We start from the raw sequence: 26,191 nt of genomic DNA, 5'->3' as shown, positions 1-26,191 counted from the left end.
TATGAATATCATACCTGTATGCAGACAATTCAGATTCCTCTACCCCCCACTATAATGGTTTGCACATTTAATTCTCATTATATTTGCTATTTATTTCTCAAGTTTGAAAAGCTTTATCTTCTACTTCCATAAACTGAGTACAATTTATAAATATATAATGCTATACTAACAGTATGTTAAGCATGGGAGGGAAAGCATATTAAAAGATTTCATGGCTTGCAATTAAATTGCCATACATATACTACATTGTCACCACAATAAATGCCTCGCGTGAGGATGAGTAATCACAAGTGACATTTACAACACGTTGCCTGTTCAGCTAATCCTCCTTATTAGACACTAGTTTTAGCTGAAAGAAGTTACTAACATGTAAGGTAATAAGCCTATGAAAGGATGATGTCGAGCATTAGAATATAGGACATGAGCAAAGTAGTTAAACAGCACTGGAGTAGAGGAAGTATCTTCATCAACTACTGCATAACGGTATCATACATAGTATAATCACTGATATCACTCTAAACAGATAAACAAAGGGCATGCTATATGTGAAGTTTAGGGTTGATATGCAGGAGAACAACAAAGTAATATCACGGTGTATAGAAACAACAAGAATGAGTGTGATACTTTGCACTCCCTCTTATATTCTGTATACACTGGGAAACATGGAAGTCAGAGAGAGAGAGAGAGAGAGTTCATGTATAGCTACACTGCCACAATGTTTTTTTACTGATTTCTGATGGGTGACAATGCAGTACAGAAGTATCAATATTAAGCCTACATTTCCAAGATGTGACTGAAGAAGCCAAAGAATTGTGGTCTCCTCCATGTTCAAAAAGCCATAGATATAGCCATGAAGCCATAGATATAGCTTATTTATAACTTATTTTAACAGTATTAAAACACTAAATTATAAAAGATATTTATTAACTAATCTCATGGATTTCAAACCAGCATCCTCAGAGTATAAACAATATGTTAGTCACTAGCTTTTCAAATGGTTCACTATCTTTTTCCATTTATAGAAAGCCAGCATACACTGGGAGATATCTGAATAAACAATCACATCATCATCCAGCACAAGTATGGAATTCTAAAAACACTTACACTGTCAGATTGGTCAACTGGATTTAGGATTGGCTGTCCAATAGGTATCAGAGAGTTGTGTATGGTGGAGCAATATCCAAGAGGCAGAAGGTTACAAGTGGGGTTCCACAAGGCTCAGTACTGGGACCTATATTGTTTAACCTTTATATCAATGACATTGTCCGTGGATTACAAGGGGATATTTGGTTGTTTGTGGATGATCCGAAGCTGGGAAGGGTTATTAGTAATAGTGCAGATGTGGTAGCCCTGGAAGAGGATTCAAATCTTCTTGCAGGGCTACCACATAATCCAGATAGATGGGCAAATGAATGGGGGATGTCAGTTTAATGCAGCAAAATGTAAAGTCTTGAGGTTTGGGACACATCAATGGGACGCTGCATACTCTATGGAAGGAGTTAAACTGGAAGAAGTAGGAGAGACAAGAGATCTGGGTTTGATGATTGATAGAAACCTGAAATTTAGGGGACATATTGCAAAGGTAGTGAAGGTAACACAGAGGATTGCTGCAAGAATGAGAAGGACACTGACCTACAGAGATAAAATGGTTATCAGAATGATATATGCACATAAACACAAGAAAGATATTTAATTAACCAAATATTTCGGTCTGGAAACAGCAGACCATCCTCAGTGGTATTACAAGAACAGTTTTAAAAAATACAAGCTAGAATACTAACAATAGATCGTTAAAAATAGAACACGCTGTGTAATGTTATATCACTAAGTATGAAACAAAATATTTTAAAGTAGAGACATGATTGAAAAAAAAAAAATTAATGAGTAATCTTGATTAGACTTTCTATGATTTTTGATATAGATATACAGTCATTACGATTCAGGTTGGGATGATGGAGCAAGGCCTCCACGCTTTCCTTGAACAAACGTTCAAACCTACAACAGGATCTATGCAAGAGGTGAGTCCTGGACCAAAAGATGCTGTGATCAGTTTCAATCCAATGTTGAGCCAATCCAGACTTTTCAGGTTTGTTGTGAAGAATGGAGGATTGATGTTCTTGGATTCTTTTTTCAAGAGAATGTACAGTCTGTCCAAAATAGGAGAGATCACAGTTGCAAGGAATTTGATAAACTCCAGGAAGAGATAAAGTTGAGCGTTTGTCTTTAGGAGAACGAAAATGAGAAGACAATTTGTTAATAGGTGAATACGCTGTGAAATCATATTTATTTAAAATCCTTGTGATAGGTTCTGAAATACCGGAGATATAAGGAATAGGCACTCGACGTACTGAAACTTTGTTTTGTGGAGGATTATAAGAATTGAGAAGATGTTGAGTACTTTTTTCAGCAAAGCCATTTTTTCTGTAGCTAATCAAAAGTAGAAGAATTAGTTTTGGCTCTTCTGATGAGGCATTTTATAATTCCTGTTTTTTGACATGGATGATGAGCTGATTCTTTAAGAATATAACAACCTGTGAACGTTGGTTTCCTGTATACTGTAGTTGTAAGAATATTTGAAGGTGACTGGATGAGGAGAACGTCTAAAAAAGATAACTGGTTGTTTTCTTCTATTTGCATAGTAAACTTTATACGATGATGCAAGGAATTAATACTGTTTAAAAAAGAAGGTAGAGTTTTTGCTGTGAGACCAAATAGTAAAGCTGTCATCTACATATCTTACCCAAAAAGATGGTTGGGGAAAATAGATGAGAAGAGGACTTTTTCTAAATGTTCTAAATAAAAGTTCGCTAAAGCAGGAGAAAGAGGACTTCCCATGGCCGTTCCTTCTACTTGGCTGTAAAATTTATTTTGAGATACCAAATATCCAGAATGTATTACGAAATCAAATAGTTTTATAATGTCTTCAAGGAAAGATGTCAGTAAGTAATTTTAATGTTTCCTTGAGAGGTACATTGGTATATAAAGATTCTATATCAAAGCTAGCCATAAGATCTGTAGGTTGTAATGAGACATTTTTTAATTTTTCTAAGAAATTTGAGGAGTTTTTTAAAAAAGAATTAGAGTTGCCAATGTAAGATTTCAATAATTTAGCTAGATATTTGGCTATACGGCAAGTAGGAGAATTAATACAATCTACTATTGGACGAAGAGGATAGTCAATCTTATGGATTTTTGGAAGACCATAAAATCTAGGAGGTCTTGCAAAATGAGTTTTAAGTCTTTCAATTGTGTCTTTATCTAAACTGATGACTTCATCTAACTTCTTCATCTAATATAACATTCACAGGTCGTTATATTCTTAAAGAATCAGCCCATCATCCATGTCAAAAAACAGAAATTATAAAATGCCTCATCAGAAGAGCCAAAACTAATTGTTCTACTTTTGATTATCTACAGAAAGAGCTTTCTACTATCCAACAACACATGAAACTCAATGGCTTTTCTGAAAAAAGTACTCAACATCTTCTCAATTCTTATAATCCTCCACAAAACAACAAAATTTCAATACGTCGAGTGCCTATTCCTTATATCTCCGGTATTTCAAAACCTATCACAAGAATTTTAAAGAAATATGATTTAACAGCTATATATTCACCTATTAACAAATTGTCTTCTCATTTTCGTTCTCCTAAAGACAAACACTCAACTTTATCTCTTCCTGGAGTTTATCAAATTCCTTGCAACTGTGATCTCTCCTATTTTGGACAGACTGGACATTCTCTTGAAAAAAGAATCCAAGAACATCAATCCTCCATTCTTCACAACAAACCTGAAAAGTCTGGATTGGCTCAACATTGGATTGAAACTGATCACAGCATCTTTTGGTCCAGGACTCGCCTCTTGCATATATCCCGTTGTAGGTTTGAACATTTGTTCAAGGAAAGCGTGGAGGCCTTGCTCCATCGTCCCAACCTGAATCATCATGACTGCATATCTATATCAAAAATCTGAGAAAGTCTAATCAAGATTACTCGTTAATTTTTTTTTTTTCAATCATGTCTCTACTTCAAAATATTTCATTTCATACTTAGTGATATAACGTCACGCGGTGTGTTCTATTTTTAACGATCTATTGTTAGTATTCTAGCTTGTATTTTTTAAAACTGTTCTTGTAATACCACTGAGGATGATCTGCTATTTCCAGACCGAAATATTTGGTTAATTAAATATCTTTCTTGTGTTGACGTGCATATATATGATAGCTGATGATAGCTGATGAGCTCCAGCCAAGGAGAATAGAAGTTGAATTGCAGGATAGAGAAAAGAGCACATTTGAGGCCATTTGGTGTGAGATTGTGGCTAGCAGAACTAAATATACAATTGGGTGCTGCTATAGACCAGGTGATGGAAAAGATGGTGGTGACAGTATGCACAAGCAAATAGAAGAAATGGGTGGAAGGAGGGTGATTATTATGGGAGATTTCAACTATGGTCGCATTGATTGGAGTGAGGAGAGGACACACGGGAGGAAGGAACTGGATTTTATGCGGTTATTAAGGGATAACTATCTGCGACAGCATGTAATAGAAAATACTAGGGGTCAGAGAGTGCTTGACCTAGTAATTACATCTGAGGATTTGGCTGTAACAAATATGACCACATTGCCACCAATCGGTGAGAATGATCATAGGGTCTTAACTTGGGAGGTGGCTAAAGGTGTAGAATTTTCAATTAAGACAGGGTACATGTGGAATTATCGGGCTGGAAAGTATGACAAGCTTAGGAGTTTGATTGGTTCAGTACCATGGCATGTACAACTGCAAGGACTAGAAATTGATAGTGCATGGGAGGTAGTTAAGAAGTGCTTGCATGAAGCAATGGCTGACTGTATACCTAGAGTCCGAATAATAAATCAGGTAGGGGTTAAATGGATGAATAACACCATTAAGCTTGAGTTGCAAAAAAAGAAACAACTATGGAGGGAATTTAAGGAGAAGGGTGACGAGTGTGGTAAGAAAAGCAAAAAAGGATTACGAAAGAACATTGGCCATGCAGGCTAAAGAGAATCCTAAACAGTTTTTTAGATATGTAGCAGGTAAAAGGAAAAATGTACATGGCAGATTGATTTTAAAGAATGCCGATGGTAGGGAGGTAACTGAATCAGTTGAGATAGTTGAGTTACTGAGTGAGCACTTTGCAAAAGTATATCATCCAGGTGGTGACATTGCAGAAACGAATAAACCAGTAGATTATACGGGAATTGTAGTTAATGAAGTGGAGGTGAGTAGTCTATTGCATAACCTCAATGTCAATACATCTGTGGGATTGGATGGTATACCAGCTCGTGTTGTACGAGAAGCAGCTAATGAATTGTCAGTACCCTTGACCATTTTGTTTAATTTGAGTCTCGGGTCTGGGTTAGTCCCGAGCGGGTGGAAAGAGGGGAAAATAGTTCCACTGCATAAAGGTGGTTCCAAGACTGCTGTTGTAAATTACCGACCGATTAGCATATCAGGAATCATTGTCAAGGTCTTAGAGAAATTAGTCAAGTAAAGAATACAGGATTGGATAGATCAAAATGGGATATTGTATGGGGGACAACATGGTTTTGTGAAGGGTAGATCATGCCTCAGTAACTTGCTCACGTTTTATAACACAGTGACGGCTGAACTGGATAGGGGTAATGGGTTTACAGTGATACTACTGGACCTTGCGAAGGCCTTTGATAGGATACCACATGGAACCCTAATCAGTAAACTGGAGCAGATGGGTATAGATATAGGGTTGGTGAGATGGATAAGAGGGTGGTTGAAGGAGAGATATCAAAGAGTGGTTTATTCAGGAGTGGAGTCTAAAAGACGTCTTGTGACTAGTGGAGTGCCACAGGGCTCTGTTCTTGGACCACTGCTTTTCAATTTGTTCATCAATGATATTGGAAAGGATCTGAGAGGAAGTGTTCACTTGTTTTCTGATGATGCAAAGTTGGGTAGAGCAATTGTGAGTGCACAAGATGTCAAAATTTTACAGGATGATTTGGATAGTTTGGAGGACTGGGCTAGGAAAAATGGATGTCAATTTAATGTGGCAAAGTGTAAGGTTATGCACTTTGGGGTGAAAAGAATAGCAGCAGTATATCGCATAGGTGGAACCGTACTCCAGGAGATTGATGAGGCCAGGGATTTGGGAGTACTGGTGGATAGGGAGTTGAAGTTTAGGGGGGCACATTGCAAAAGTAACTAAAACAGCTCACCAAATCACTTGGCTTCTGAAAAATACTTTAACATGCAGAGACGAACAAGTTGTTGTTCCTCTGTATCGAGCCTTGATAAGACCCCATCTGGACTTCTGTGCCCAGCTATGGGCACCAGGGTTTCTTCGTGATGGGGAGGAAGTGGAGAGGCTCCAGAGACGAGTGACCAAGATGATAGCAGGTCTGTGGAATGAACCTTATGAGAATAGGTTGAAGATTTGTGGGTTGCAGAAATTGGACGATAGGCGAAGGAGGGGTGATATGATTGAGACATTCAAATAACTGAAGGGTTTTTATAAGATTGATCCAGAAGATATTTTTGAAAATATGACTGGTGGTGGGAGGACTAGGGGCCATGCATGGAAGCTGGGCAAGAGCGTGGTTGACAAGGGTGTTAGAGCTAGGTTCTTTACTTGGAGAGTGGTAAATGAGTGGAATAAGCTTCCAGAGTCTGTTGTGGGTGCTACGACCGTGAATGAGTTCAAGGCAAGGTATGATAGATACTGTGTGAATGTTGAATAGTTGTTCTTGACATGATGTTAGGGCCTCCCTCGATGAGTCTGTCGACTCCTTGGAGTTTCCCGGAACAACAATAATAATAATAATAATAATAATATTATTATTATTCAGTCTTATGTCACAAGTATCCTTAAAACAGCAAAATGGTTATCATTCCGTTGTATAAGACTCTGATCAGACCACACTTAGACTGTTGTTCTCAGATCTGGTCCCCAGGATTTGAAGGGGATAAATTAACTGTATCCTCTTCAAATGTGGAAATGGTACAAAGGCAGATAACAAAGATGGTGTCGGGACTGTACAATGTTAGTTATGAGGATCGGCTGAGGGAGTGTGGACTGCAGAGTTTGGTGGATAGAAGAAGGAGGGGTGATATGATTAAGACTTTTAAACTGTTGAGAAGTGATTACAGGGTTGACACTGGGGAGTTCTTTCGCTTGGTTGAACAGCAGGAAGGAGTCATGACAAGAGGCCATCCCTGAAAGTTACGAAAGGAAACTGTGAGAAAGAGGGTGAGGAGTGGTAAGAACGAGAATGGAGTCTAGATAGACTTGTGTTTCTTAGAAAGGACCTTGCACGATGAGTGTCTTTTGACTCCATGGAGGCCTGAATAATAATAATAATAATAAACATTCTAATGATGCAGCCCTTTCCACAGAATTCAGATATCTTTGCCATACTTTCTTAGCTACAACTTCCACAAAATAGATAAAATATTACATATCCTCCTCCAACTCCCCCTCCCCAAACACACAAGAGCAAAACACCACTATTCCTATTCCACATGTCAAATTAGCAAGTCTGGTATGCTCTCCTAAGGACACGCTCTACCCACTAGCATAATTCTGGATTCTATGAAGTTCGCTGTGACTTGGCCTGTTATGGACAAATAGAAGGATCTGTGAATATCTGCCTTGGAGAACATAAGAAATACATTTGCTACCATTATTATGGCAAGTCAGGACTGGCAGATAATACTTTGGACACCCCTTTCACATAGATGGAAGAAAACCAATGTGATGTGCTATGCAGAAGCTCTTACAGGTCAGAGAGACTTATTTTTAGAGCCAACAATAGCTATGAAGCATTCTCGTAACCTTAACAAGTGGCTGCATTAATCTGCCAAAAATTTGGGAAACAGTCATCTTAAGTTCAATTTCTACACAATTCTGATAACTTCTTTTATACAACATTATAGGTTGCAAAATTAGGACTTGAGATCTTTTATCCATTGCAATTTGAATAGTTTCTTTTACTCATTGCTGCATGTCAACTGTAACAGGTTGTTTTGTTCTGAGGATGCTGGTTTGAAATCCAGTGAAATATAAACTAGTTAATAACTTTATAATTTAGTGCTTTGTTTTGGTGTTGTAATACCATTAAAATAAATTATGAATAATTAAATATTAGGTGAACATAACATGATAACTGAAATTTTTCTTGGACCTGTATGTGTGTGTGTGTGTGTGCAAGCTTAGATTATCATGCACACACTCCACCTTTCAGAGGGTGAGTAGAAAGGGGAAAGATTACATCATATACAAGCTTAAATTATGTCTCCAAATATTGCCTTCATAGCATTTTCTTGAAAAGCAGCTCATGCTAAAGCATAGTTTTATTATTATTACTTCCCTCTTCCAGAAGGAGACATTAGTCTGTCTTGAGTGAAAATAGTCTGAACTATATGAATTACTGAATTTCTTTCTTCTTCTGCTCCAGTATCAGGTAAGGCAGTTCAAATGTCGCTATTTATTTCTACCCTCTCATATTTTTTCTTCATAAACGCTGTTCCAGCTCAAGTTTCTTTTAATAAATTTAGCTTAATCCTTTATCTAAATTTATTAAAAGAAACTTGAGCTGGAACAGCGTTTATGAAGAAAAAATATGAGAGGGTAGAAATAAATAGCGACATTTGAACTGCCTTACGTGATACTGGAGCAGAAGAAGAAAGAAATTCAGTAATTCATATAGTTCAGACTATTTTCACTCAAGACAGACTAATGTCTCCTTCTGGAAGAGGGAAGTAATAATAATAAAACTATGCTTTAGCATGAGCTGCTTTTCAAGAAAATGCTATGAAGGCAATATTTGGAGACATAATTTAAGCTTGTATATGATGTAATCTTTCTCCTTTCTACTCACCCTCTGAAAGGTGGAGTGTGTGCATGATAATCTAAGCTTGCACACACACTCTTTGTTTGCTTACACTTGCACAGTGTAAGCAAACAAAGTTTATGCCTGAAGTATCTTCAGGACTGAAGCAACTCGTGGTAAAGGTGGACCAAGCTCTCATCACTCCTTGTCTCAGTATCTCCCATAATGCAAAGTACATCTCCTTGCAGACATGTATAATGCTATGCATCAAGGGAAGGGCCACTACCCAGACCGGTTTCGACCTTTATTGAGGTCTCATCAGTGAGAGCCAGACCCAGAAGTGGTGATACCAAGGCAGAAGCAATAGAGAGGTCATATTTACCTATATGAGTTGCCAAAAGGTGTACCACCTTATTATTAAATTACTCTGGATTTAGAGAAAGATGTTGGAAGTTTATTTTTAAAGGTAACTTCAGGACTGAGGCAACTCATGGTAAAGGTGGACCAAGCTCTCCCTTAATGCATATCATTATACATGTCTGCAAGGAGATGTGCTTTGCATTATGGGAGATACTGAGACAAGGAGTGATGAGAACTTGGTCCACCTTTACCAAGAGTTGCCTCAGTCCTGAAGTATCTTAAACACTAACTAAAAGAAATCCTAGCAAGTTTTTTCGATATATATCCAGTAGAAGGAAGAATGATTATGTAGGATGATGTTGGTCAGTGATAATGGGAGAATGATAAACACTTAGGAGGATATAGTCGAGGTGTTTAATGAGCAGTTCATTAAAGTATTCCAATCCTTGTGATTGTAACATAATGCAGAACTTGAGAGCAGTGGGAATGGGAAAGGAACCACAAGGTATATGAGGAATTGAGTAAACTTCGTGTCAACAAGGCCATGGGACTTCATGGTATATCACCATGTTTCTTGAGAGAATGTTCCAGGGATTTAACAACAGCTTTAATTTACATTTTTAACATGAGTCTTATATTAGCCAAAGTTTCAGAGGAGTGGAAAGATGGCAAATTTGTTCTGCTTCATAAGGGGGGGGGGAGATAAGACTTCGGCTTCAAATTATAGACCAATCAGCTTGTCTGGAGTTGTGATATCGTGGTGTTGGAGAAGTTAGTGTGAGGAGAAGGATTATTCATAACTGTGTTGAGAGCAGTAGAATTCTCTAGTAGAATTAAGTAGAATTCTCTTTAATAGACAGCATGGGTTTGCTAAAGGAAGATTGTGTTTTAGCAATCTGCCTACTTATTATAAGCATGTGACGAATACATTGGACAAGGGAGATGCATATAAAGTAGCTCCAACAATATTGTAAAGGCTTTTGATAGATTAGCACATGACAAACTAGTAGTTAAATTGGAACAGATGGGTTGGATAGCAGATTAGTGCATTGGATTGGAGATTGGTGATATGACAAGGATCAGCAGGTTGAGTATAGGGGAGTGATATCCCAGAAGAAGAGGAAAGTCACTAGTGTCATGCCACAGCAGTCTGTTTTGGGGCCACTGTTGTATAATTTGTATGTAAATGACATTGGACATGGCTTAAATCGTGATATACCATTGTTTGCATATGATGCAAAGTTGGAGAGAGAGTTATGAGAAGTAGAGCAGATGTAGGTTTGCAAGAGGACCTAAATGGATGGTCTGAATGGGCGAGCGTGTGTGTGGATGTCAGTTTAACGTTGCAAAGTGCAAGGTTTTAAAATTTGGGAAGCAAACATGGGATGCAGAGTATAGGATATGTGGGGATATTTTGGAGGAGATGAAGGATATGGAAATTGTGGTGGATAGAGACTTGGTATTTCGTGGACATTTGTCCACGAAATACCGTTTCGTGAAAGTTCAAGAAACACTATTTTGTCCTCACAATTTTGCTAAAATTGTGAGGACAACATAGCGGATTATGGGAACGATGTGGAGAACAGTGACATGTAAAAGTAAGGATGTTTTGATTCCACTGTACAAGACTTTGATCAGACTGCATATGTGATTACTGTGCAGAGATTTGGTCATCAGGTTTTCAAAATGATGATGAGATGGAGAGGGTCTAGAGATGATTGAGTAAGTTGGCTTCTGGTCTCTGGAATGTGAAGACAGATTGAGAGAATGCAAATTACAGAGCCTAGCAGATAGAAGGAAGAGACAAGACATGATCGAGACATATAAGTTGGTAAGGGGTAATTACCAGATTAGCATAGATGAGATTTTTCATAGAATATCTGGTAATGGAGGAGAAGGAGAGACCATCCCTGGAAGCTGTATAAGGTGAGGAGTAGATTTTTTGCATGGAGAGTAGTAGGTGGTTGGAATGCATTGCCTGAGAGTGTGGTAAGTGCAGGAACAGTGAATGCATTTAAGTCAAGGTACAGTGAGCTGTGTATGCAAGAGTGGGACCTCCCATGATTAGTCTTTTGACTCCATGGAGATCTGTTGATAATAATAATAAGAAAGAGAAGAAGAAGTTATTTCAAAAGATAAAGTTTTGAAGTTTGTGAAGACTAGATCAAATGATGATAGATTTATTTATAATGAGAGAAAGACTGCTCCCAAAGAACAATAATTCAAAAAGAAAAGATAAAAGGCTGGTTGAATTTGCAAATAAGGTGGACAGAGATAATAATGAGACACTTCTTTCTCTCCACAATAAATAGTAACAGAGATGAGCCACTTCCTTCATGCAGTCCATTATTAAGTATAAACCATTGGGAATTGCCAAATTTAGTCTTCCCACAGCTAGTGCAGGAAGACCATACGTATTCTTGATCATGAGTATTTTGTCCTATGCCTATCTTTTCCACACTCTCCTATGCTTCTTCCTGTTGAAACCATTCAAAGGTTTTTTTACAAGTCAAAAAATGCCATAAATAGCCTTTTTCCAAATTGCCAGTGTCTTTCCATCATTTCTCTTACAGCAAAAATTAAATCAACAGTTGATCTCCCTTTTAGAATAGAAGGTCTTTTCTTAGATCTTTCTCTCTTTTATCCTTGTGTATTATCATTTCATAAATGTTTATAGAGTGACACAATAATATTATTCCTCTATACTTACTGCACTCCCTTTCTGAGCTTCTCTTATATATTGGAACAATAATCCTGTTGGATCAATTCAACAGAAATCCCCTATTCTGGGGGATTTTCCATTCTTCATCTTTCTTAATGCTTCTGCCAGACCTGTTTCTATATTTATTTATATATTTCTTGTTTAACAGATCTCTAAAATTATGTTGCCACATTATCCTAATCTCTCTTTCAGTAGTCACAAGATTTCCATCTCCTTTTGTTTAAAAAAAACCCTGATTGCTCACTGCCTTCTTTTTCTTCTTCTTCTGTTATTAATTAATCCATATTATTGTTCCCATTATTATCTCTGTCCAACTTAACTGTAAATTTAACTAACTTTTTATCCTTTCATCTTTAATTATTTTTATACGTCTTTCACCCATTATAAATAATCCTATCATCATTTGATCTAATCTTTACAAACTTCTTTAACACTCTCACTTTATGTTTCTTTTCTGCTATCATTTTGCTTGTTCTTCAGCACATCACTTCTGTTGTTCCTATCATTAAATCTCACATTTTTTTTCCCATTCTTCATCTACATCATCGGTTCCCAACTGGTGGTATGCGTACCGCAGGGATAGATGCTGGGCCATTCAGGGGTATACGAAAAATAATCAGTAATGGCGGAAAAAACGGATTTAAGACTGTATCGTGCATCTCTTGAGGCACTGAACAAAAGTGTCAGTATTTAAAAACAGCTATTTTAAAAACAAGGAGTACAATTTATAAAAATGGGTTTAAAAAGGGTACACAAGTGGAAAAAGGTTGGGAACCGCTGATCTACATTATCCATAATTGACGCTTGAGCATGGACATAATCTGAGACTCAAATTCTTTTTGTCTGTTTAAGCATCTACAGCTGAAGCTGCAGATGTTTAAAAAAAAATGGCAAGAACTAAAAGAGATATTTTCCACACATACATCTTAAAGTTGGATATAAGAAGCTTATGAACTCCATCCAAGGCAACATACGACAAAATTTTGATATCCATGAGTTCTGTGTTCCATTCTTTATCAAAGATGAAATAATTTATTATCAATTTTTGCTCACCATCCCAACTATAACTTGTGATTATGGCTTTGTTTTTTTCTCAAACCAGCTGTTGCCACTTTTGAGATAATTTCCAATGCAAAAATTTGATAGCCTTTGTTGTTACCAAATTCTTATATACTAAATTAAACATCTTACCACAAACAGGTTGTGACCCATTTTGTGTTTCTGAGGAGAAAAATGGAGGAAAACCACAGTCAAAGACTGACTGACTCAATGGCAGAAGTGGAGGAAAGGCAACAGCTGAACCATATATGACATATTATCACCAATGTGGTCTAACGAAGCTGATACATAATGCAATATTCCTCCCAGTTACACTCATAAGTTGATGTTTATTCAGATTAAAATTATTCCCATTCTCCTTTTATTATGTTTTATTTTATGCTATTAATGATGGACTAGTATAGTTGCATAACCATCATTATCAAATGATGATAATCATTTGATAATGATGTTTGCAAATAAATCTGGGTAGAGTTATTAGAAATAGGGAAAATGTAGTGCTTTCTGGAAGTACTGAATAAGCTGGAAAGGTGGATTAATGAGTTGGAATACCAATTTAATGAGAGCATAAGACTGCCAACTTCACATCTCTGTATGTATTCTAGTGACTATACTGAAAAATTTTAGTGATTAAGCTTATACCTTGACTTTTATTCATAATGGAAATTTTAGGAATGAGATGACAGCAACAGATAATATAATAACTAAAATAGTGTTTAAGCATATACTTTGAGTGTTATTACTCATAATTGTAATTTAGGATAATATAACAATGGATAATATAACAACTAAAATAATTCAATTACTATTTCCAGTATTTTGCCTAAGTCAAATTGGTAATAACAGAGGAAGATCTTTTCTTAGATCTTTCTCTATTTTATTCCATTATACTTGCTGGTATTATCCAAGTAAAGATATGTATGGGCACTGTACAAGTAAGAGAAACAAATATGAAGAAACAAGATAAGTCTTGAATTGTGCCATTTAGTGGGGTTGATTCTCAAACATTGGATTGATGGCTGACAACAAGAGCTTCCCAGATTTGAGGCAGTTTATGCATCTATTTATTCAGGTTAGGATTGTTTTTAGGGCAAAGTACAAAAGACAATTCAAGGATTTGTCTTTTGTACTTGGATTTGCTTATGTAAAGTAAGGTGGCCTTTCTCCAATGGAGTCTTCAGTATCCAAAGCATGGTCTGCAAGTGGTGGACATAGTGGTGGTATCAGATTTAGTCTTTGTGTTCAGAGATTCTAATGTTGGCTGTCCTGTCTGTTTGGTCATATGACAGCTTTTAACTACAGGGTACTTGGTAGATACAAGGCAAATCTAAGTAGTAAGTGGTCTTTAGGAAAGTGGATATGGAATGCCAATTTTCTGTGTGGTTTGGAGGTGGTAACTGGATTGTGCTTCTTCAGGACTTTTGCTAACTTCTCAGATGTACCATAGATATATGGAATGGTGATGGGATTTACTGTACTCTTTGTTTGGAAGAGAGTATGTGTGGTATAAGATATCAATATTTCTTGATATCTTCAGTAAGAAAATTGTCATCACATCAGATCAATTCTGCTCTGCTAACTAAAGTTTTTATGATGCCATACTGTTTCATACAATTGGAAGGAGAAGGGTGACTGTTGGCAGATATTTGCCACCAGGTTGAGATGACATATTCATTTGGTGATTCCATCTGGTTGGAATGTAATCAACACTATTGTCCTTTGCAGATGCCCTTTATAAGACAGATTGTGTTGTTTTCTTTTTTTCAATTGAAATAAACTGTCAAAGGCTGACTGTTCAGTTGTGTTATTAGAGGAAATAAAAGATTTAAAGGTGATGATAGTCAATGAACTGAAGTGTAAGGGGATACAATGTAAAAGCGATGAAAATTACATAAAAGATGGACTGAGAAGAATGTTAATCTCTATAGATAAGGAAATTTCGCCTTATTTTTATTATTTTTTTGCATCCTCATTTGGACTACAATTCACAAGATTAAAAGATCTTTATGAACTGCTCTTTAATTATCTCCACCACACATTCTGCAACAGCTGTCTTTATACCATTTTCTCCAATCAATGTCATCCTTCCATAATTATTCTTTCTTTTGCTGGCTACATATCGAAAGAACTCCCTAGGATTCTTTTTGGCTTCATTAGCTAATTGCTGTTCATACCTCTCTTTAGCTACTCTCACCAACCAAGTCACTCTCCTTGCCTGGTCTTTGTAGACCTCATGAAATTGGCTATTTCCATTCTCTTATGCTGCCTCCACAATGCCCTTTTTCTCAGTATTGCATGCTTAATTTCTTTATTCATCCATCTCACACCTACCTTATTTAACCTTCTCACCCTTGGAATGTATTTAGACATTGCATCTACTAGATAGTTTTTGAAAATCCCCCATGCTGCATTGATCTCTTTTCCAGCTAACTCCTCATTCCATGCTACACCTGCAAGCTGTCTCCTGAGCTCTTCATAATCACCCCCTTGTAGTTCCACATATACCCTTTTCTTACAGAGGTCCTCACACTGCTGGCAACCACCCAGGTAATCATCTCATGGTCACTTTCACCAATTGGTGGATGATTTGACACCTCATTTATAATTACATCCTCTGATGAGATGACCAAATCCAAGACCCTTAATCCTCGTGTGCCCTTTGTTACATACTGTCTGAGGTTGTTATCCCTCAAAAACTCAAGAAACTCATTTTCTTTACTTCCAGTTGCTATCTCATCATTCCATTCCATATTGCCCTAATTAAAATCGTCCATAATGATCACTTTTTTCTTATTTGCTTGGCTAATTTGATTATACATTTCATAGTCACTACCATTCACATTTCCTGGTCTATAACAGTATCCAACCAAGTATTTGATTCCATTCACCTCTATCTCACACCATACTGCCTCAAAACCAATGGCACTATTTCCATCTTACATCTCTGCTTTGTATGGACATACCTCTTTCTCTATCATCAATAGCACTCCCCCTCCCTTTTTACCCCTTCTATCCTCACGAAACACGTCATACCCTTCCATCTCTATTCCTGTCAGGATGTCATCCACTTCCAACCATGTCTCACTTATTCCAACAATCTTTGGGTGAACAGATGCAATTAGTGCAACCATTTCATCTGCCTTGTTTCTTATACTTCTAGCATTGGTATACAAACACAACAGCTCATTTCTGGATCTACAGCTAGTTCCACTGATACCACTCACTCGATGTGATCTCTCCATGCTAGACTGGTGCCATTTCCCTTTCTGCTTCTTCATTTTAGAACCCTTTTCAATTCCAACTGTTTCCTCTTGATCCCTGGTCATCCCATTCCTTTCCTGCCTACACATGCTCTCATCTCCTCTTGGAGCATCCACCTTTCTCACGCTGTGTACCCCTGTCCACCCTGAGCCTCCCCGTTTCCCTGTTCCTCTTGCACACCCATTCTCTCATTTTCTATACTCATACCACTCACTTCCCCATTCATATCCACTTCTTCAATCTCTCCTGTCTTACTCTCCTGCTCTTTCACATAACCATAACCACTCAAATGCAGTCCATCGCTCCCATACAGCTCACTTCATCCCTCAAAGTCATTCCACACATTAACAAACTGTACTCCCATCTCCTCACACATTTCAGCCAGCATATCATTCATATCCTTGCTCTCCGCCTCATTTCACCACAATCATACCTAGGCAATCAAACCTATCATCTCAGTAGAGAGGACATAAAGATGTTTATTCGAGATCATATTGGAACAGCAATATGCTAAGTATAAAAATAGATTAATAGAATGTGTGCTACAAACTTTGGTAAAGATACAGATTAGATGGATATATGATAAAGACATATGAGCATTTGGTAAAATCATTCTATATTATAGAGGGATTAAACTGTTTGATATGGGAACAAAGGGAAAAAATAATTAGAGTCATCTCAGGAAGTTGAGTGAGAGTCTGGTTAGCAAGGGTGTGAAGGCCAAGCTCATCACTTGCCATTACTCATGGCAAGTGAGTAATGAGATAGCTTTTGTGGGTAACTCCGAAGATGTACCACATCCTCTAATGTTAAACTCTACTGCTTTGCGAAAGGTGGAAAACTACACAAAAGCCTACCATGATGCTGAGAAAGACTCGCATAATTCATGAGTCCTTGGAGATACACAACACCTATTCTATCCTATCTTCCTTAAATTCATTCATTGATAGTGTTCCAGATAGTAGCACTACAAATAGATAGCAGTGATTGGATCATGTGGAGAGCATCTTGACATGATGGGATCTCTGATACTGGTAGTGGTGATGCAGCTCTGAATGCCATGACCTATTTGAACATTGTTACCAACCAAGTACATCTGTTCATGCTGAAGTTTGGTAATAGTTACCTTTGCGGCAGGATAATCAACAGCCAGCATGGTTGGCCAAGTGGTTAGCATATCCACTCTCCAGCCAAAAGGCTGCGGGTTCGAATCCATCCATGGATGTTTGTGATTGTCTATGGAAATACTAGTGGTGGTAGTGGGCGGTAGATGGCGTTGGTGAACTGAGTGGAGGAGATAGAGTTGTAGAGTAGGTATCCTCCCTCGATGAGTCTTTGGACTTCCTGGAGGTGTCATGTAATAATAATAATAATAATGCACTATGTCACAAGGGACAGATTATGGAAACTGTTTCAGGAGTATGAGAGTAGCTTTATCATACTTCACCACATCTCAATCACACTGAATACATGAAAGATGAAGTGGAACCAAGCTATTCACAATAGGAAAGAGCAAGCCATGCAATTGCATCTCATAGATCAGCTTACATATGGAATAGTTTTGGTACTTTGTGAAATCTGTGCCTTGATAAGCTGAGTCTCTTATGAGGACCACAAGAGTACTGCTAGTTATTAGGAAAGTATAACTTAGGAATATTCCCTCAGAATATGTTTTGTCATTTTTTTTTTTTTTACTAAGACCATGCAGGATCATAATTTTCTTCATCCTACATGGTCTCAATATTTTGAAGGTTAGTATTATAACATTTACTGTATACAAATATTAAACATACTCACCTGCCACATGTTGAATTCAGACCAGGACCACATGATGTTCCAGGAGGAAGAATAAAAGGTGTCCCAAGAGGGGTTACAAAATTCATTTCACTTGCAGCCATACAAGCACCACTTGTTTTACAACATATTTGGCAATCCTTACCACTCTGACTTGGACAACTGCAGATGTTCATGCCATTATCAAGGCATACATTACTTGTACAGTATCCATTCTGACATGTCTTGGAATCACCATCACATGGAGTACCATCTGGAAGGAAAAGCCCTGGGCATAAGGAGTTCTGGCCATCACAAAATTCTAAAGAACAATGAATATCTTTGCTACCACAAAATAAGTGTTCTTCTGCTGATACAATTGTGCAATTCTTTGTACAGCATGGGTCAGAAGGCTTACATACTGATTTGAATCCATAATGAAAAGGACAGCTGCTATAATTCTTGATACTATCACTACCATACTCAGCACTACTAACATCACATGTTGAATTTTCTGAGCAGTTACAATCCTGATCTAATTTTTTTGCACCATTGTTACAAACAGATTCATTCAACTGCTTTAGACACCCTGCTAAATACAAAATGAATATCATATGAAAATCAATCAGATTTCATTCAGCAATTCACTATTACTGGATAAATGATAACAAAAGTGAAATGTTATATACCCTTTATACTTACCAATTAAGCATTTATATAAGGGATTCCAAAAGTAATACCTATGTGCACAGAGCACTTGGAGTAAGAGTAACCTTGAAACGTGTCTAGTCTTGTTCTGTTCATATATTCCTCCCCACTACTAAAGTTTAGTACAAAACAAGACTAGACATGTTTCATGGCTACTCTTACTCCAAGTTCTATGTGCACATAGGTATTACTTTTGGAATCCCTTGTTGAAGTGTGAATCAGCAATTGAATTTATGTTATATGAATATGTGAGTGCTATTGAAATTTGCTGCCAAGTATGAGATTTTATGGTGAAGCATGTAGATGCGACTACTGTACATCACTGGACACAAAGAACAAGCAACAGTGGTGGTAGAGTTGACATTACTGGTTAATCACAAAGTGGACAGCAAAAAAAAGCTAAGCAATTAATCAGTGAAAAGTAGCAATGAAGTCAGAAACATTAGATTAGAATATGCATATAGGCTAAAAAAATATGCACATACTGAATTGTGCATCACTGGGATTTTGATCATTCCCAATAGGCTTCTAGTTATTTCCTAAATTGAAGCTGCATCTCAAGGAATTCATTATGAAAATGATGAACAGATCTACTGTCTGACCATAGATCCAAGACCCTCAACTGGTAATGTGCCAAGAAGAGTCAATTCATGTTGAAGGGGAGAAAGGAATAAGATGATGTACGAATTCGTTACCAACATGCGAAACAAATGCTTTTTACATAAAAGTTTCCAACTGTTGTACAAGCAAAATAGTTACCACTTTAAAAACTAGAATTTTCATAAAAGAAAAGCTAATTTTCCAATGTATAATAATAAACACTCATCCCATGAAATACATTGATTATCCTATTATCTGAATGGATTCGCCTTCTGACATGAACAGAAGTGTCAGGGGGTCTTGCATCTGTGGTTGCACAGCAACTCATTCAGTCATGGCAACCACAACAGACTCTGACAACCTATTCCAGTCATTCACTACTCTCTCCAAGCAAAAAACCAGGTTCTAACATCCTTGCTAACTACACTCTTATTCAGTTTCCATGGATAGCCCCTAGTTCTCCCACCACCAGACCTGTTCTGAAAAATCTCCTCTGAATTAATCTAAAAAAAAACCCCTCAGTAATTTGCAAGTCTCAATCATATCACCGCTTTTCTACCTATAAACCAGTTTCTGTAACCCACAAATCTTCAACCTATTCTTGTAAGGTTCATTCCATAGACATGCTACCATCTTGGTCACTTACCTCTCGATCCTCTCTCTTTCACCTCCTCATCACCAAGAAACCCTGGTGCCCAACTCTGCGTGCAGTAGTCAAGAATGGGTTTTATAAAGAGGAGCAATAACCCATTTGTCTCTGCTCATCAAAGTATTCTTCAGTAACCAAGTAATCTGATGAGCTGCTTTAGCCACTTTTGTAATGTGTGCCCCTAAACTTTAACTCCCAAGTCTCTGGCTTGGTCAATTTCCTGGAGTACAGTTCCACCAATGTGGTATACTGCTGATAATCTTTTCTCCCCAAAATGCATAACCTTACACTTTGTCACATTAAACTGACATCCTTTCTCCTTATGAAAATGTCAACTGTGTTGCGAATGGAGAACCTGTGGAACAAGTAAAACATTTCAGCTATTTAGGCACGATTTTTACTGAAGATGGTAAATTAAATATAGAAATAGACAACAGAATCAGCAAAGCTGGTACGGTGGGAAGTCAATTGAATAAATTCATATGGAATAAGAGAGAAATTAGTCGCAACACTAAATTAGCTGTATACAAGACAGTGTTCAAACCAGTTTTAACTTATGGATCTGAGAGCTGGGTCAGAAGTAAAACACTTGACCAAAGACTAGAGACTGCAGATATGAGAGTCCTGAGAAAGATTATAGGCGTGAACAGATGGCATCAATGGCAATATCATATTAAAAATGAGGATATTAGGAAAGAACTTGACATTGTCAGCATCCAGGAATGCGTTAGCAGAGCTAATCTCAGGTGGTATGGTCACTTAAACAGAATGGGCGAGGAAAGATTAGCAAAACAAGTGTTCTCTGCCAGGTTGGCAGCAAAACGACCCAGAGGAGGACCGGGATGTAGGTGGATTGATGCGGTGCAGGGTGCTTTAGACGATAGAAATATAAGATCTGATAATGTTGCAGTGTTGACAAGTAACAGACTGATTTGGAGGAAAATTGTAGATAGGAAATTAATAATGATGTAATTTTTTTCATGTAGTACTATCATATCCTGTACACCCCTTGAGGGTACATGGCAGGAATTTGATGATGATGATGATGATGATGATGAGAGAAAGTGTTCCAGTCAGCCTCATTCATTTTCCATATAGGTATCCGTGTGGGTGAACATGGTTCCTGTGAAGACATTGTACAAAGAACAGGAAAGTGATCACTTCCATATATGTTCTCTTCAACGTCCCACATGAGCAGTGGAAGAATGGAAGGGGAACAGATTGTAAGATCAATTGCAGAATATGAGTGGGTAGTCATATGGAAGAAAGTATTGAGTTTATTATTTAGAAGGGAAAGGTTATTATTATCAAGAATTTTTTCAATGCTTCGTCCTCGTCTATTAGTGTTGGCACTACCCCATAGAGTATTGTGACCATTAAAGTCACCCATCAAAAGTATGGGTTCAGGCAGTTGCGAGATAAGGTTATCAAGATCAGTTTCATTTAACTCAGCATTTGGTGGTAAATAAATTGAACATACTGTAATAAGGAATCCCACAGAAAAGCAAATCGCTACCGCTTCCAGAGAAGTATTAAGTTGGACCTGATGGAAAGGAGTATGACTGTCCACTAGGATAGCTACTCCTCCATGAGCAGGACCATCTCCAGTTCTATCCTTACGTACAACAGTGAAATTCCTAAAGGTATGGTCCTCATGGGGTTTTAAGTAAGTTTCCTATAGACAGAAACAGAAAGGTTTGTGTTTCTGCAACAACATATTGATATCGTCAATATTCTGGCAGATCCCATGACAGTTCCATTGTAAAAATTTTCCTATTGTTTTGATTTTATTGACTTGTCTGGTTTTCGAGAGGTTGAGGGCTTACCTTTATCAGATTTATATTTATCCACTGTTTTAGGGAAGTATGGATGGCCAGTGTCCATCTCTTCCTCAGGTAGAGTGTTCAAAACATCAAATGTATTAGGGTCAGTTGGTATGCTTAGTTTGCTTTCAGTGGGTATCAAGGTATCCATTTTTTCTGTGCGAGTGTCTGATGGCTTATCTTTGAGTGAAGTCTCCACCATCATTTTTTTGACAGATGAGTTTTCATTGAATGGGACCATTTTTGAAGTTTTCTCTGGAGTAAGGCCATAGGTCTTGTGATTAATGCGTTCAACAGAGAAGCACTTACGATCGTAAAGTTCAGATGTGGTGAAATTATCAAATGGTGGAATAGACATACATGTTTGAGTTGCTGTTGGCACTTTTTTAATTGTTAATTTTTCAGCATAAGAGGATCGTAGAACAGGTGTAATGGTGGCTAACTTTCTTTTTGCATCCTGATATGTAATGTTTTGTTCTGTTTTTATTTTTTGTATCTCTTTTTCATCTTTCCATTTCTGACATGCACGAGAGTATGCTGGATGATCTCCCTGACAGTTGAAACATTTAGCTTTTTTTTCACAGCAAGATTTATTTTCATGTTCTTTACTACCACGTCGAGCACAGGTAGTAGAACAATGACAGGCAGTTTGGGCATGCCCATACCTTTCACATTTAAAGCATCTCAGTGGGTTAAGGATATATGTTCTAACAGGACAGCTGAGATACCCTGCTTTTACAGATGTCAGAGGCCTAGGTGTATCAAAAGTAAGGATAAGGTTCTTGATTGAGACCAGGCGACCATCCCTGCGTATCAGGATGCACCTCACACCCGTCACTCCTTGATCTTTAAGCTCTGAACGTATCTCCTCATCAGGAACCTCAAGGAGATCCCATTCTGATATCACTCCTCTACTGGTGTTCTGTGAGGTGTTACTGCAATTTGTATTCCACCCATTGTCGTTGCTCTCAGTAGTTTCTCGGAATGTTGTTTGCACATTGTTTCCACGAGGATATCACCAGAACGCAATTTCTTGACAGTTTTGGGAGATCCTGCCTGTCCTTCTAAACCTTTTTGGATAAAAAAGAGTGACATTTTCCCAATTGGTTTTTCACCTGTTGCATGAATGATTAAAAAGGTTGGTACATTTTTCTTAGTATCCGATATCTTTTGTTTCTTACTTTCCCATATGCTGTGTCTATATTATCAGTACTTAGTTGGGACTTTGTTAGGGTCCCTGAAACATTTGAGGATGAAGAATTCATATTTTAAAGAATTTTTAAATAGGTGCCAAAGCTACCAAAATGCGCTCAGGAGTGGAATGCCAGTGCTACCCTGGATGCTATACTGGCACTGCAGCCAGTATAGCGTCCACGATCCCGACCCCGGACCATGGGGTGAGAGACTTACTGCAACACCATTGAAGTTGAACTTCAATGGTGTTGCAGGCAAGCCCACTAGCCGATTGATCCTGGCTGGGCCATCCAGGACCACCCATCTTGCCGAAGCAGGGGCCAAAGTAGTGCAAGACTACCAGGATCCCCCTTTCCGGATGTCCACGGGTCGCACCGCATGGCAAACACGGCGGCAGGGCATTGGATCCCAGTGATGGTGGTCTGGAAAAAGGATAGTGAAAAAGACTCAGGAGAAGTAGAGCAAATAATATGGGAAGAAAAGCAAAGAAAAACAGGAAGAATGAAAAGGGCCAGTACCATCACTGGGAGGTGCCCTCCACCACAAACAGGTGCCCCACATGGAGGGTTACGGTATTGAGACCACATTTTAATATAAATAAGGAATTTATTAAAAATAAACAATTAAACCTGAAACGTTTCATGCATCATAAGACTAACATCATCAGGAGTAGTACTAGTACATACGTTTTACACAACAAAAGCCTATTAACAATTAATTACACATATTAGATGCTTTTGATAACTTCACAACTGTTAAATATAATTGATAAACCAGAATACAAATCGTAAATTCATTACTGTATGCATGTTGGAACATTGCTAGTTGTTGCTACTGCATTCTGTGGTATCATGCATGTTATGTTCTAGATCTGTCGCAGTTAAATTGTTGATGAAAGCAGCCCATACTTGATGTAAAATTAAGCCTCGACTTTTATTACATTGTGTAGGGTTCTTAAACATTTGTGAAGCTTCTTTAAATTTTCTTGTAAAATAGTTATTATCAATATATGACATTTCTGTTTGTTGCCAGAGTACTTGATGTCCAGTAGTGGCTGTTTATGGAATGCCAAGCCTGATTTATGCTCTCTTCTTTTTTTTTCAATGTCCTTTACATGTTCAGACATGTAGATCTCTCCTGACCTTCCTGTCTGGCCTGCATAACAAATGCCACAAGAGCAATGAATCTCATAGACACCTGGTGTTTTCATGGGGTGATGTGGAGGTTTTGGTGGATGAAGGAATCTTAATATTTTTTGTAAAGGTAAAAAAGCCACTTTTATGTTGTACTCACGGAGCAATGGAGCCACTTTGTCTGTGACATTCTTGATGCAAGGCAGTGTGATTACATTCTTGAAATTATAATTACAGCTATTTTGCCTGCTTCAGTTTAGGAGTGCCTCTGTTTAAATGTCATTGGCTATTTACTCATGGATTCTTAGGGCATTGTGAGTGTAAATGTACCAAAAAGTATATGTAGCATAAGGAATAGAAATTTACACATACCTTTTTCTGGGTGTTGCGGCTTTTCCTCTTTCTGCGATGTCGAAAAACTACTGAGTGTGTGTGTGGGGGTTAGGCAATTTGGTAAGAATTAAGTTAGAAAAACCCGGGTTTTTTTCCGTAATATATATAAACATATATATTATATTATATAGGGTGGGGAAAAGGTGAAAGGGTTGATTTTTTAAGATAGGGAGGGGGAAGGGGAAAGGTGGTTGATGGGGTGCGGTCCGTTTCGATTATTCATGGTCGTCATCTGAACACATTGGGACTGACACAGGAGGACTAACATGGGAGTTTTCCCAGAAATAATATACATTCTTGAAATCTTGTTTAAGTAAGGGAGTTGCAACAGATGTATTAAGAATTTTTCTAATCATCTTCGGTTCAAAACAATTAAGTGCAGGGTTCTGTTTCAGGTAGTGCAGTTCTTCATTCCTTTTAACTGATGTGATTCATATATTGTATGCCCTGTCTCATGAAGTTTTAATTATGCCTATCTTTTGCAGTGGATGGTGGTGTGAAGCAGCATTTAAAAATCTTCCTGTTGTGGTAGGTTTTCTGTACACTGAGAAGGATAACCTTTTTCCCTCTTCATTTACTTTGACAAGTTTACTTTTACTTTGGAAAGGTAATTTTTTTGTGCTGTTCTAGTTCAAGAGTGAATTTTATATTGGGATTCAAGTTGCTCAGCTAATCTTTGAAAGCAATTAGCTCGTCTACCGTTTGGACCTTAATTGTAATCTTATTTTATTGTAACCACCCACTAGGTGGCATCTGGCACATGGTTCAGCTCTGTAAATTGGATTAAAATTCTTTGTTGTAGCTTTACCTTGTGATTATGCTGATTCACTGATGATGACAAATTAGTTTCTGGTTGAAATATTTACAGTAATAAAATTACTGTATTCTTGTGAATATGTAATATATTCTTGTGAATTCAAATTCAAAAACTCTATGTGTCAAGAACTGATTTACTACTCTGCTGTTTAGATCAACAAGAGAAAAGTGTTTTCATTGGAGACAATTGACTAACTGCCCAATTTTCATTTTGAAATTTGCCCACATTTTTCTAGATGAAATAGCTATCTTTAAGAAAGTTTATCTTTGTTAATACTATAGTAATGTGTTGATACTATAGTAATGTTGTCCATTCTCTGACCTCTCAAGTTCTATAATCAACTGTATATACTTTTCTCACAGAAGTCTTCATATGGACTTCTGTGAGAAATCAGTTGCAACCCAGGTCATTCTGGTCATTTCTTCAAATTGAGACACATATGACACTTGGAGTACAGTAACATCCTTTGATGCAATGATTAAATCCAAGCATCTCAATTTCTCCATGTCCTCTGTTATACTGTCATAGACACTCAAGAAATTCATTTTCTTTGCTCCTCGTCATTCCAATATGTTGCTCCTCATTTAAAATTATCCATAATGGTCACACTCCTCTTATTTGCTTAACCAATTTGACTAAATATTTCCTTGTTACTAACTTCCAGATTTCCAAACCTATAACAATATCCCACAAAATGTCTCATCTTTTCTCTGTTTCATACTATATCGTTTTAAACTACTATTTCCTCCTGCACCTTGGCTGAATGGATAGTGTACTCACTTTCAAAACAACAAACTGTGGGTATGAATAGCATATGACAACCATTTTGAGTATCCAGTGAAAGCCGCCATCACTCTGACTGGAAGCCTAAAGGG

General features: G+C 37.5%; 1 protein-coding gene across 1 annotated transcript in view; it reads right to left on the bottom strand.

Annotated features, from left to right (window-relative positions):
- The window catches only part of LOC150102297 (disintegrin and metalloproteinase domain-containing protein 10-like), a 66,531-nt gene that overhangs the window by 1,250 nt on the left and 39,090 nt on the right, over nucleotides 1-26,191 (bottom strand). Inside the window, exon 6 of the mRNA XM_090399552.1 lies at nucleotides 18,024-18,588. Coding sequence (XP_090255678.1) covers nucleotides 18,024-18,588 — 565 coding nt within the window. The remainder of the gene's footprint in view (nucleotides 1-18,023; nucleotides 18,589-26,191) is intronic.

The sequence above is a fragment of the Typopeltis vanoorti genome, chromosome 10 (genome assembly GCF_054136105.1).
Source record: "Typopeltis vanoorti isolate ZY-2024b chromosome 10, IOZ_Tvanoo_1.0, whole genome shotgun sequence".
Lineage (NCBI taxonomy): Eukaryota > Metazoa > Arthropoda > Arachnida > Uropygi > Thelyphonidae > Typopeltis > Typopeltis vanoorti.
Note: the sequence above shows the minus strand (reverse complement) of the source record. Positions and strands in the feature narration are given on the sequence as shown.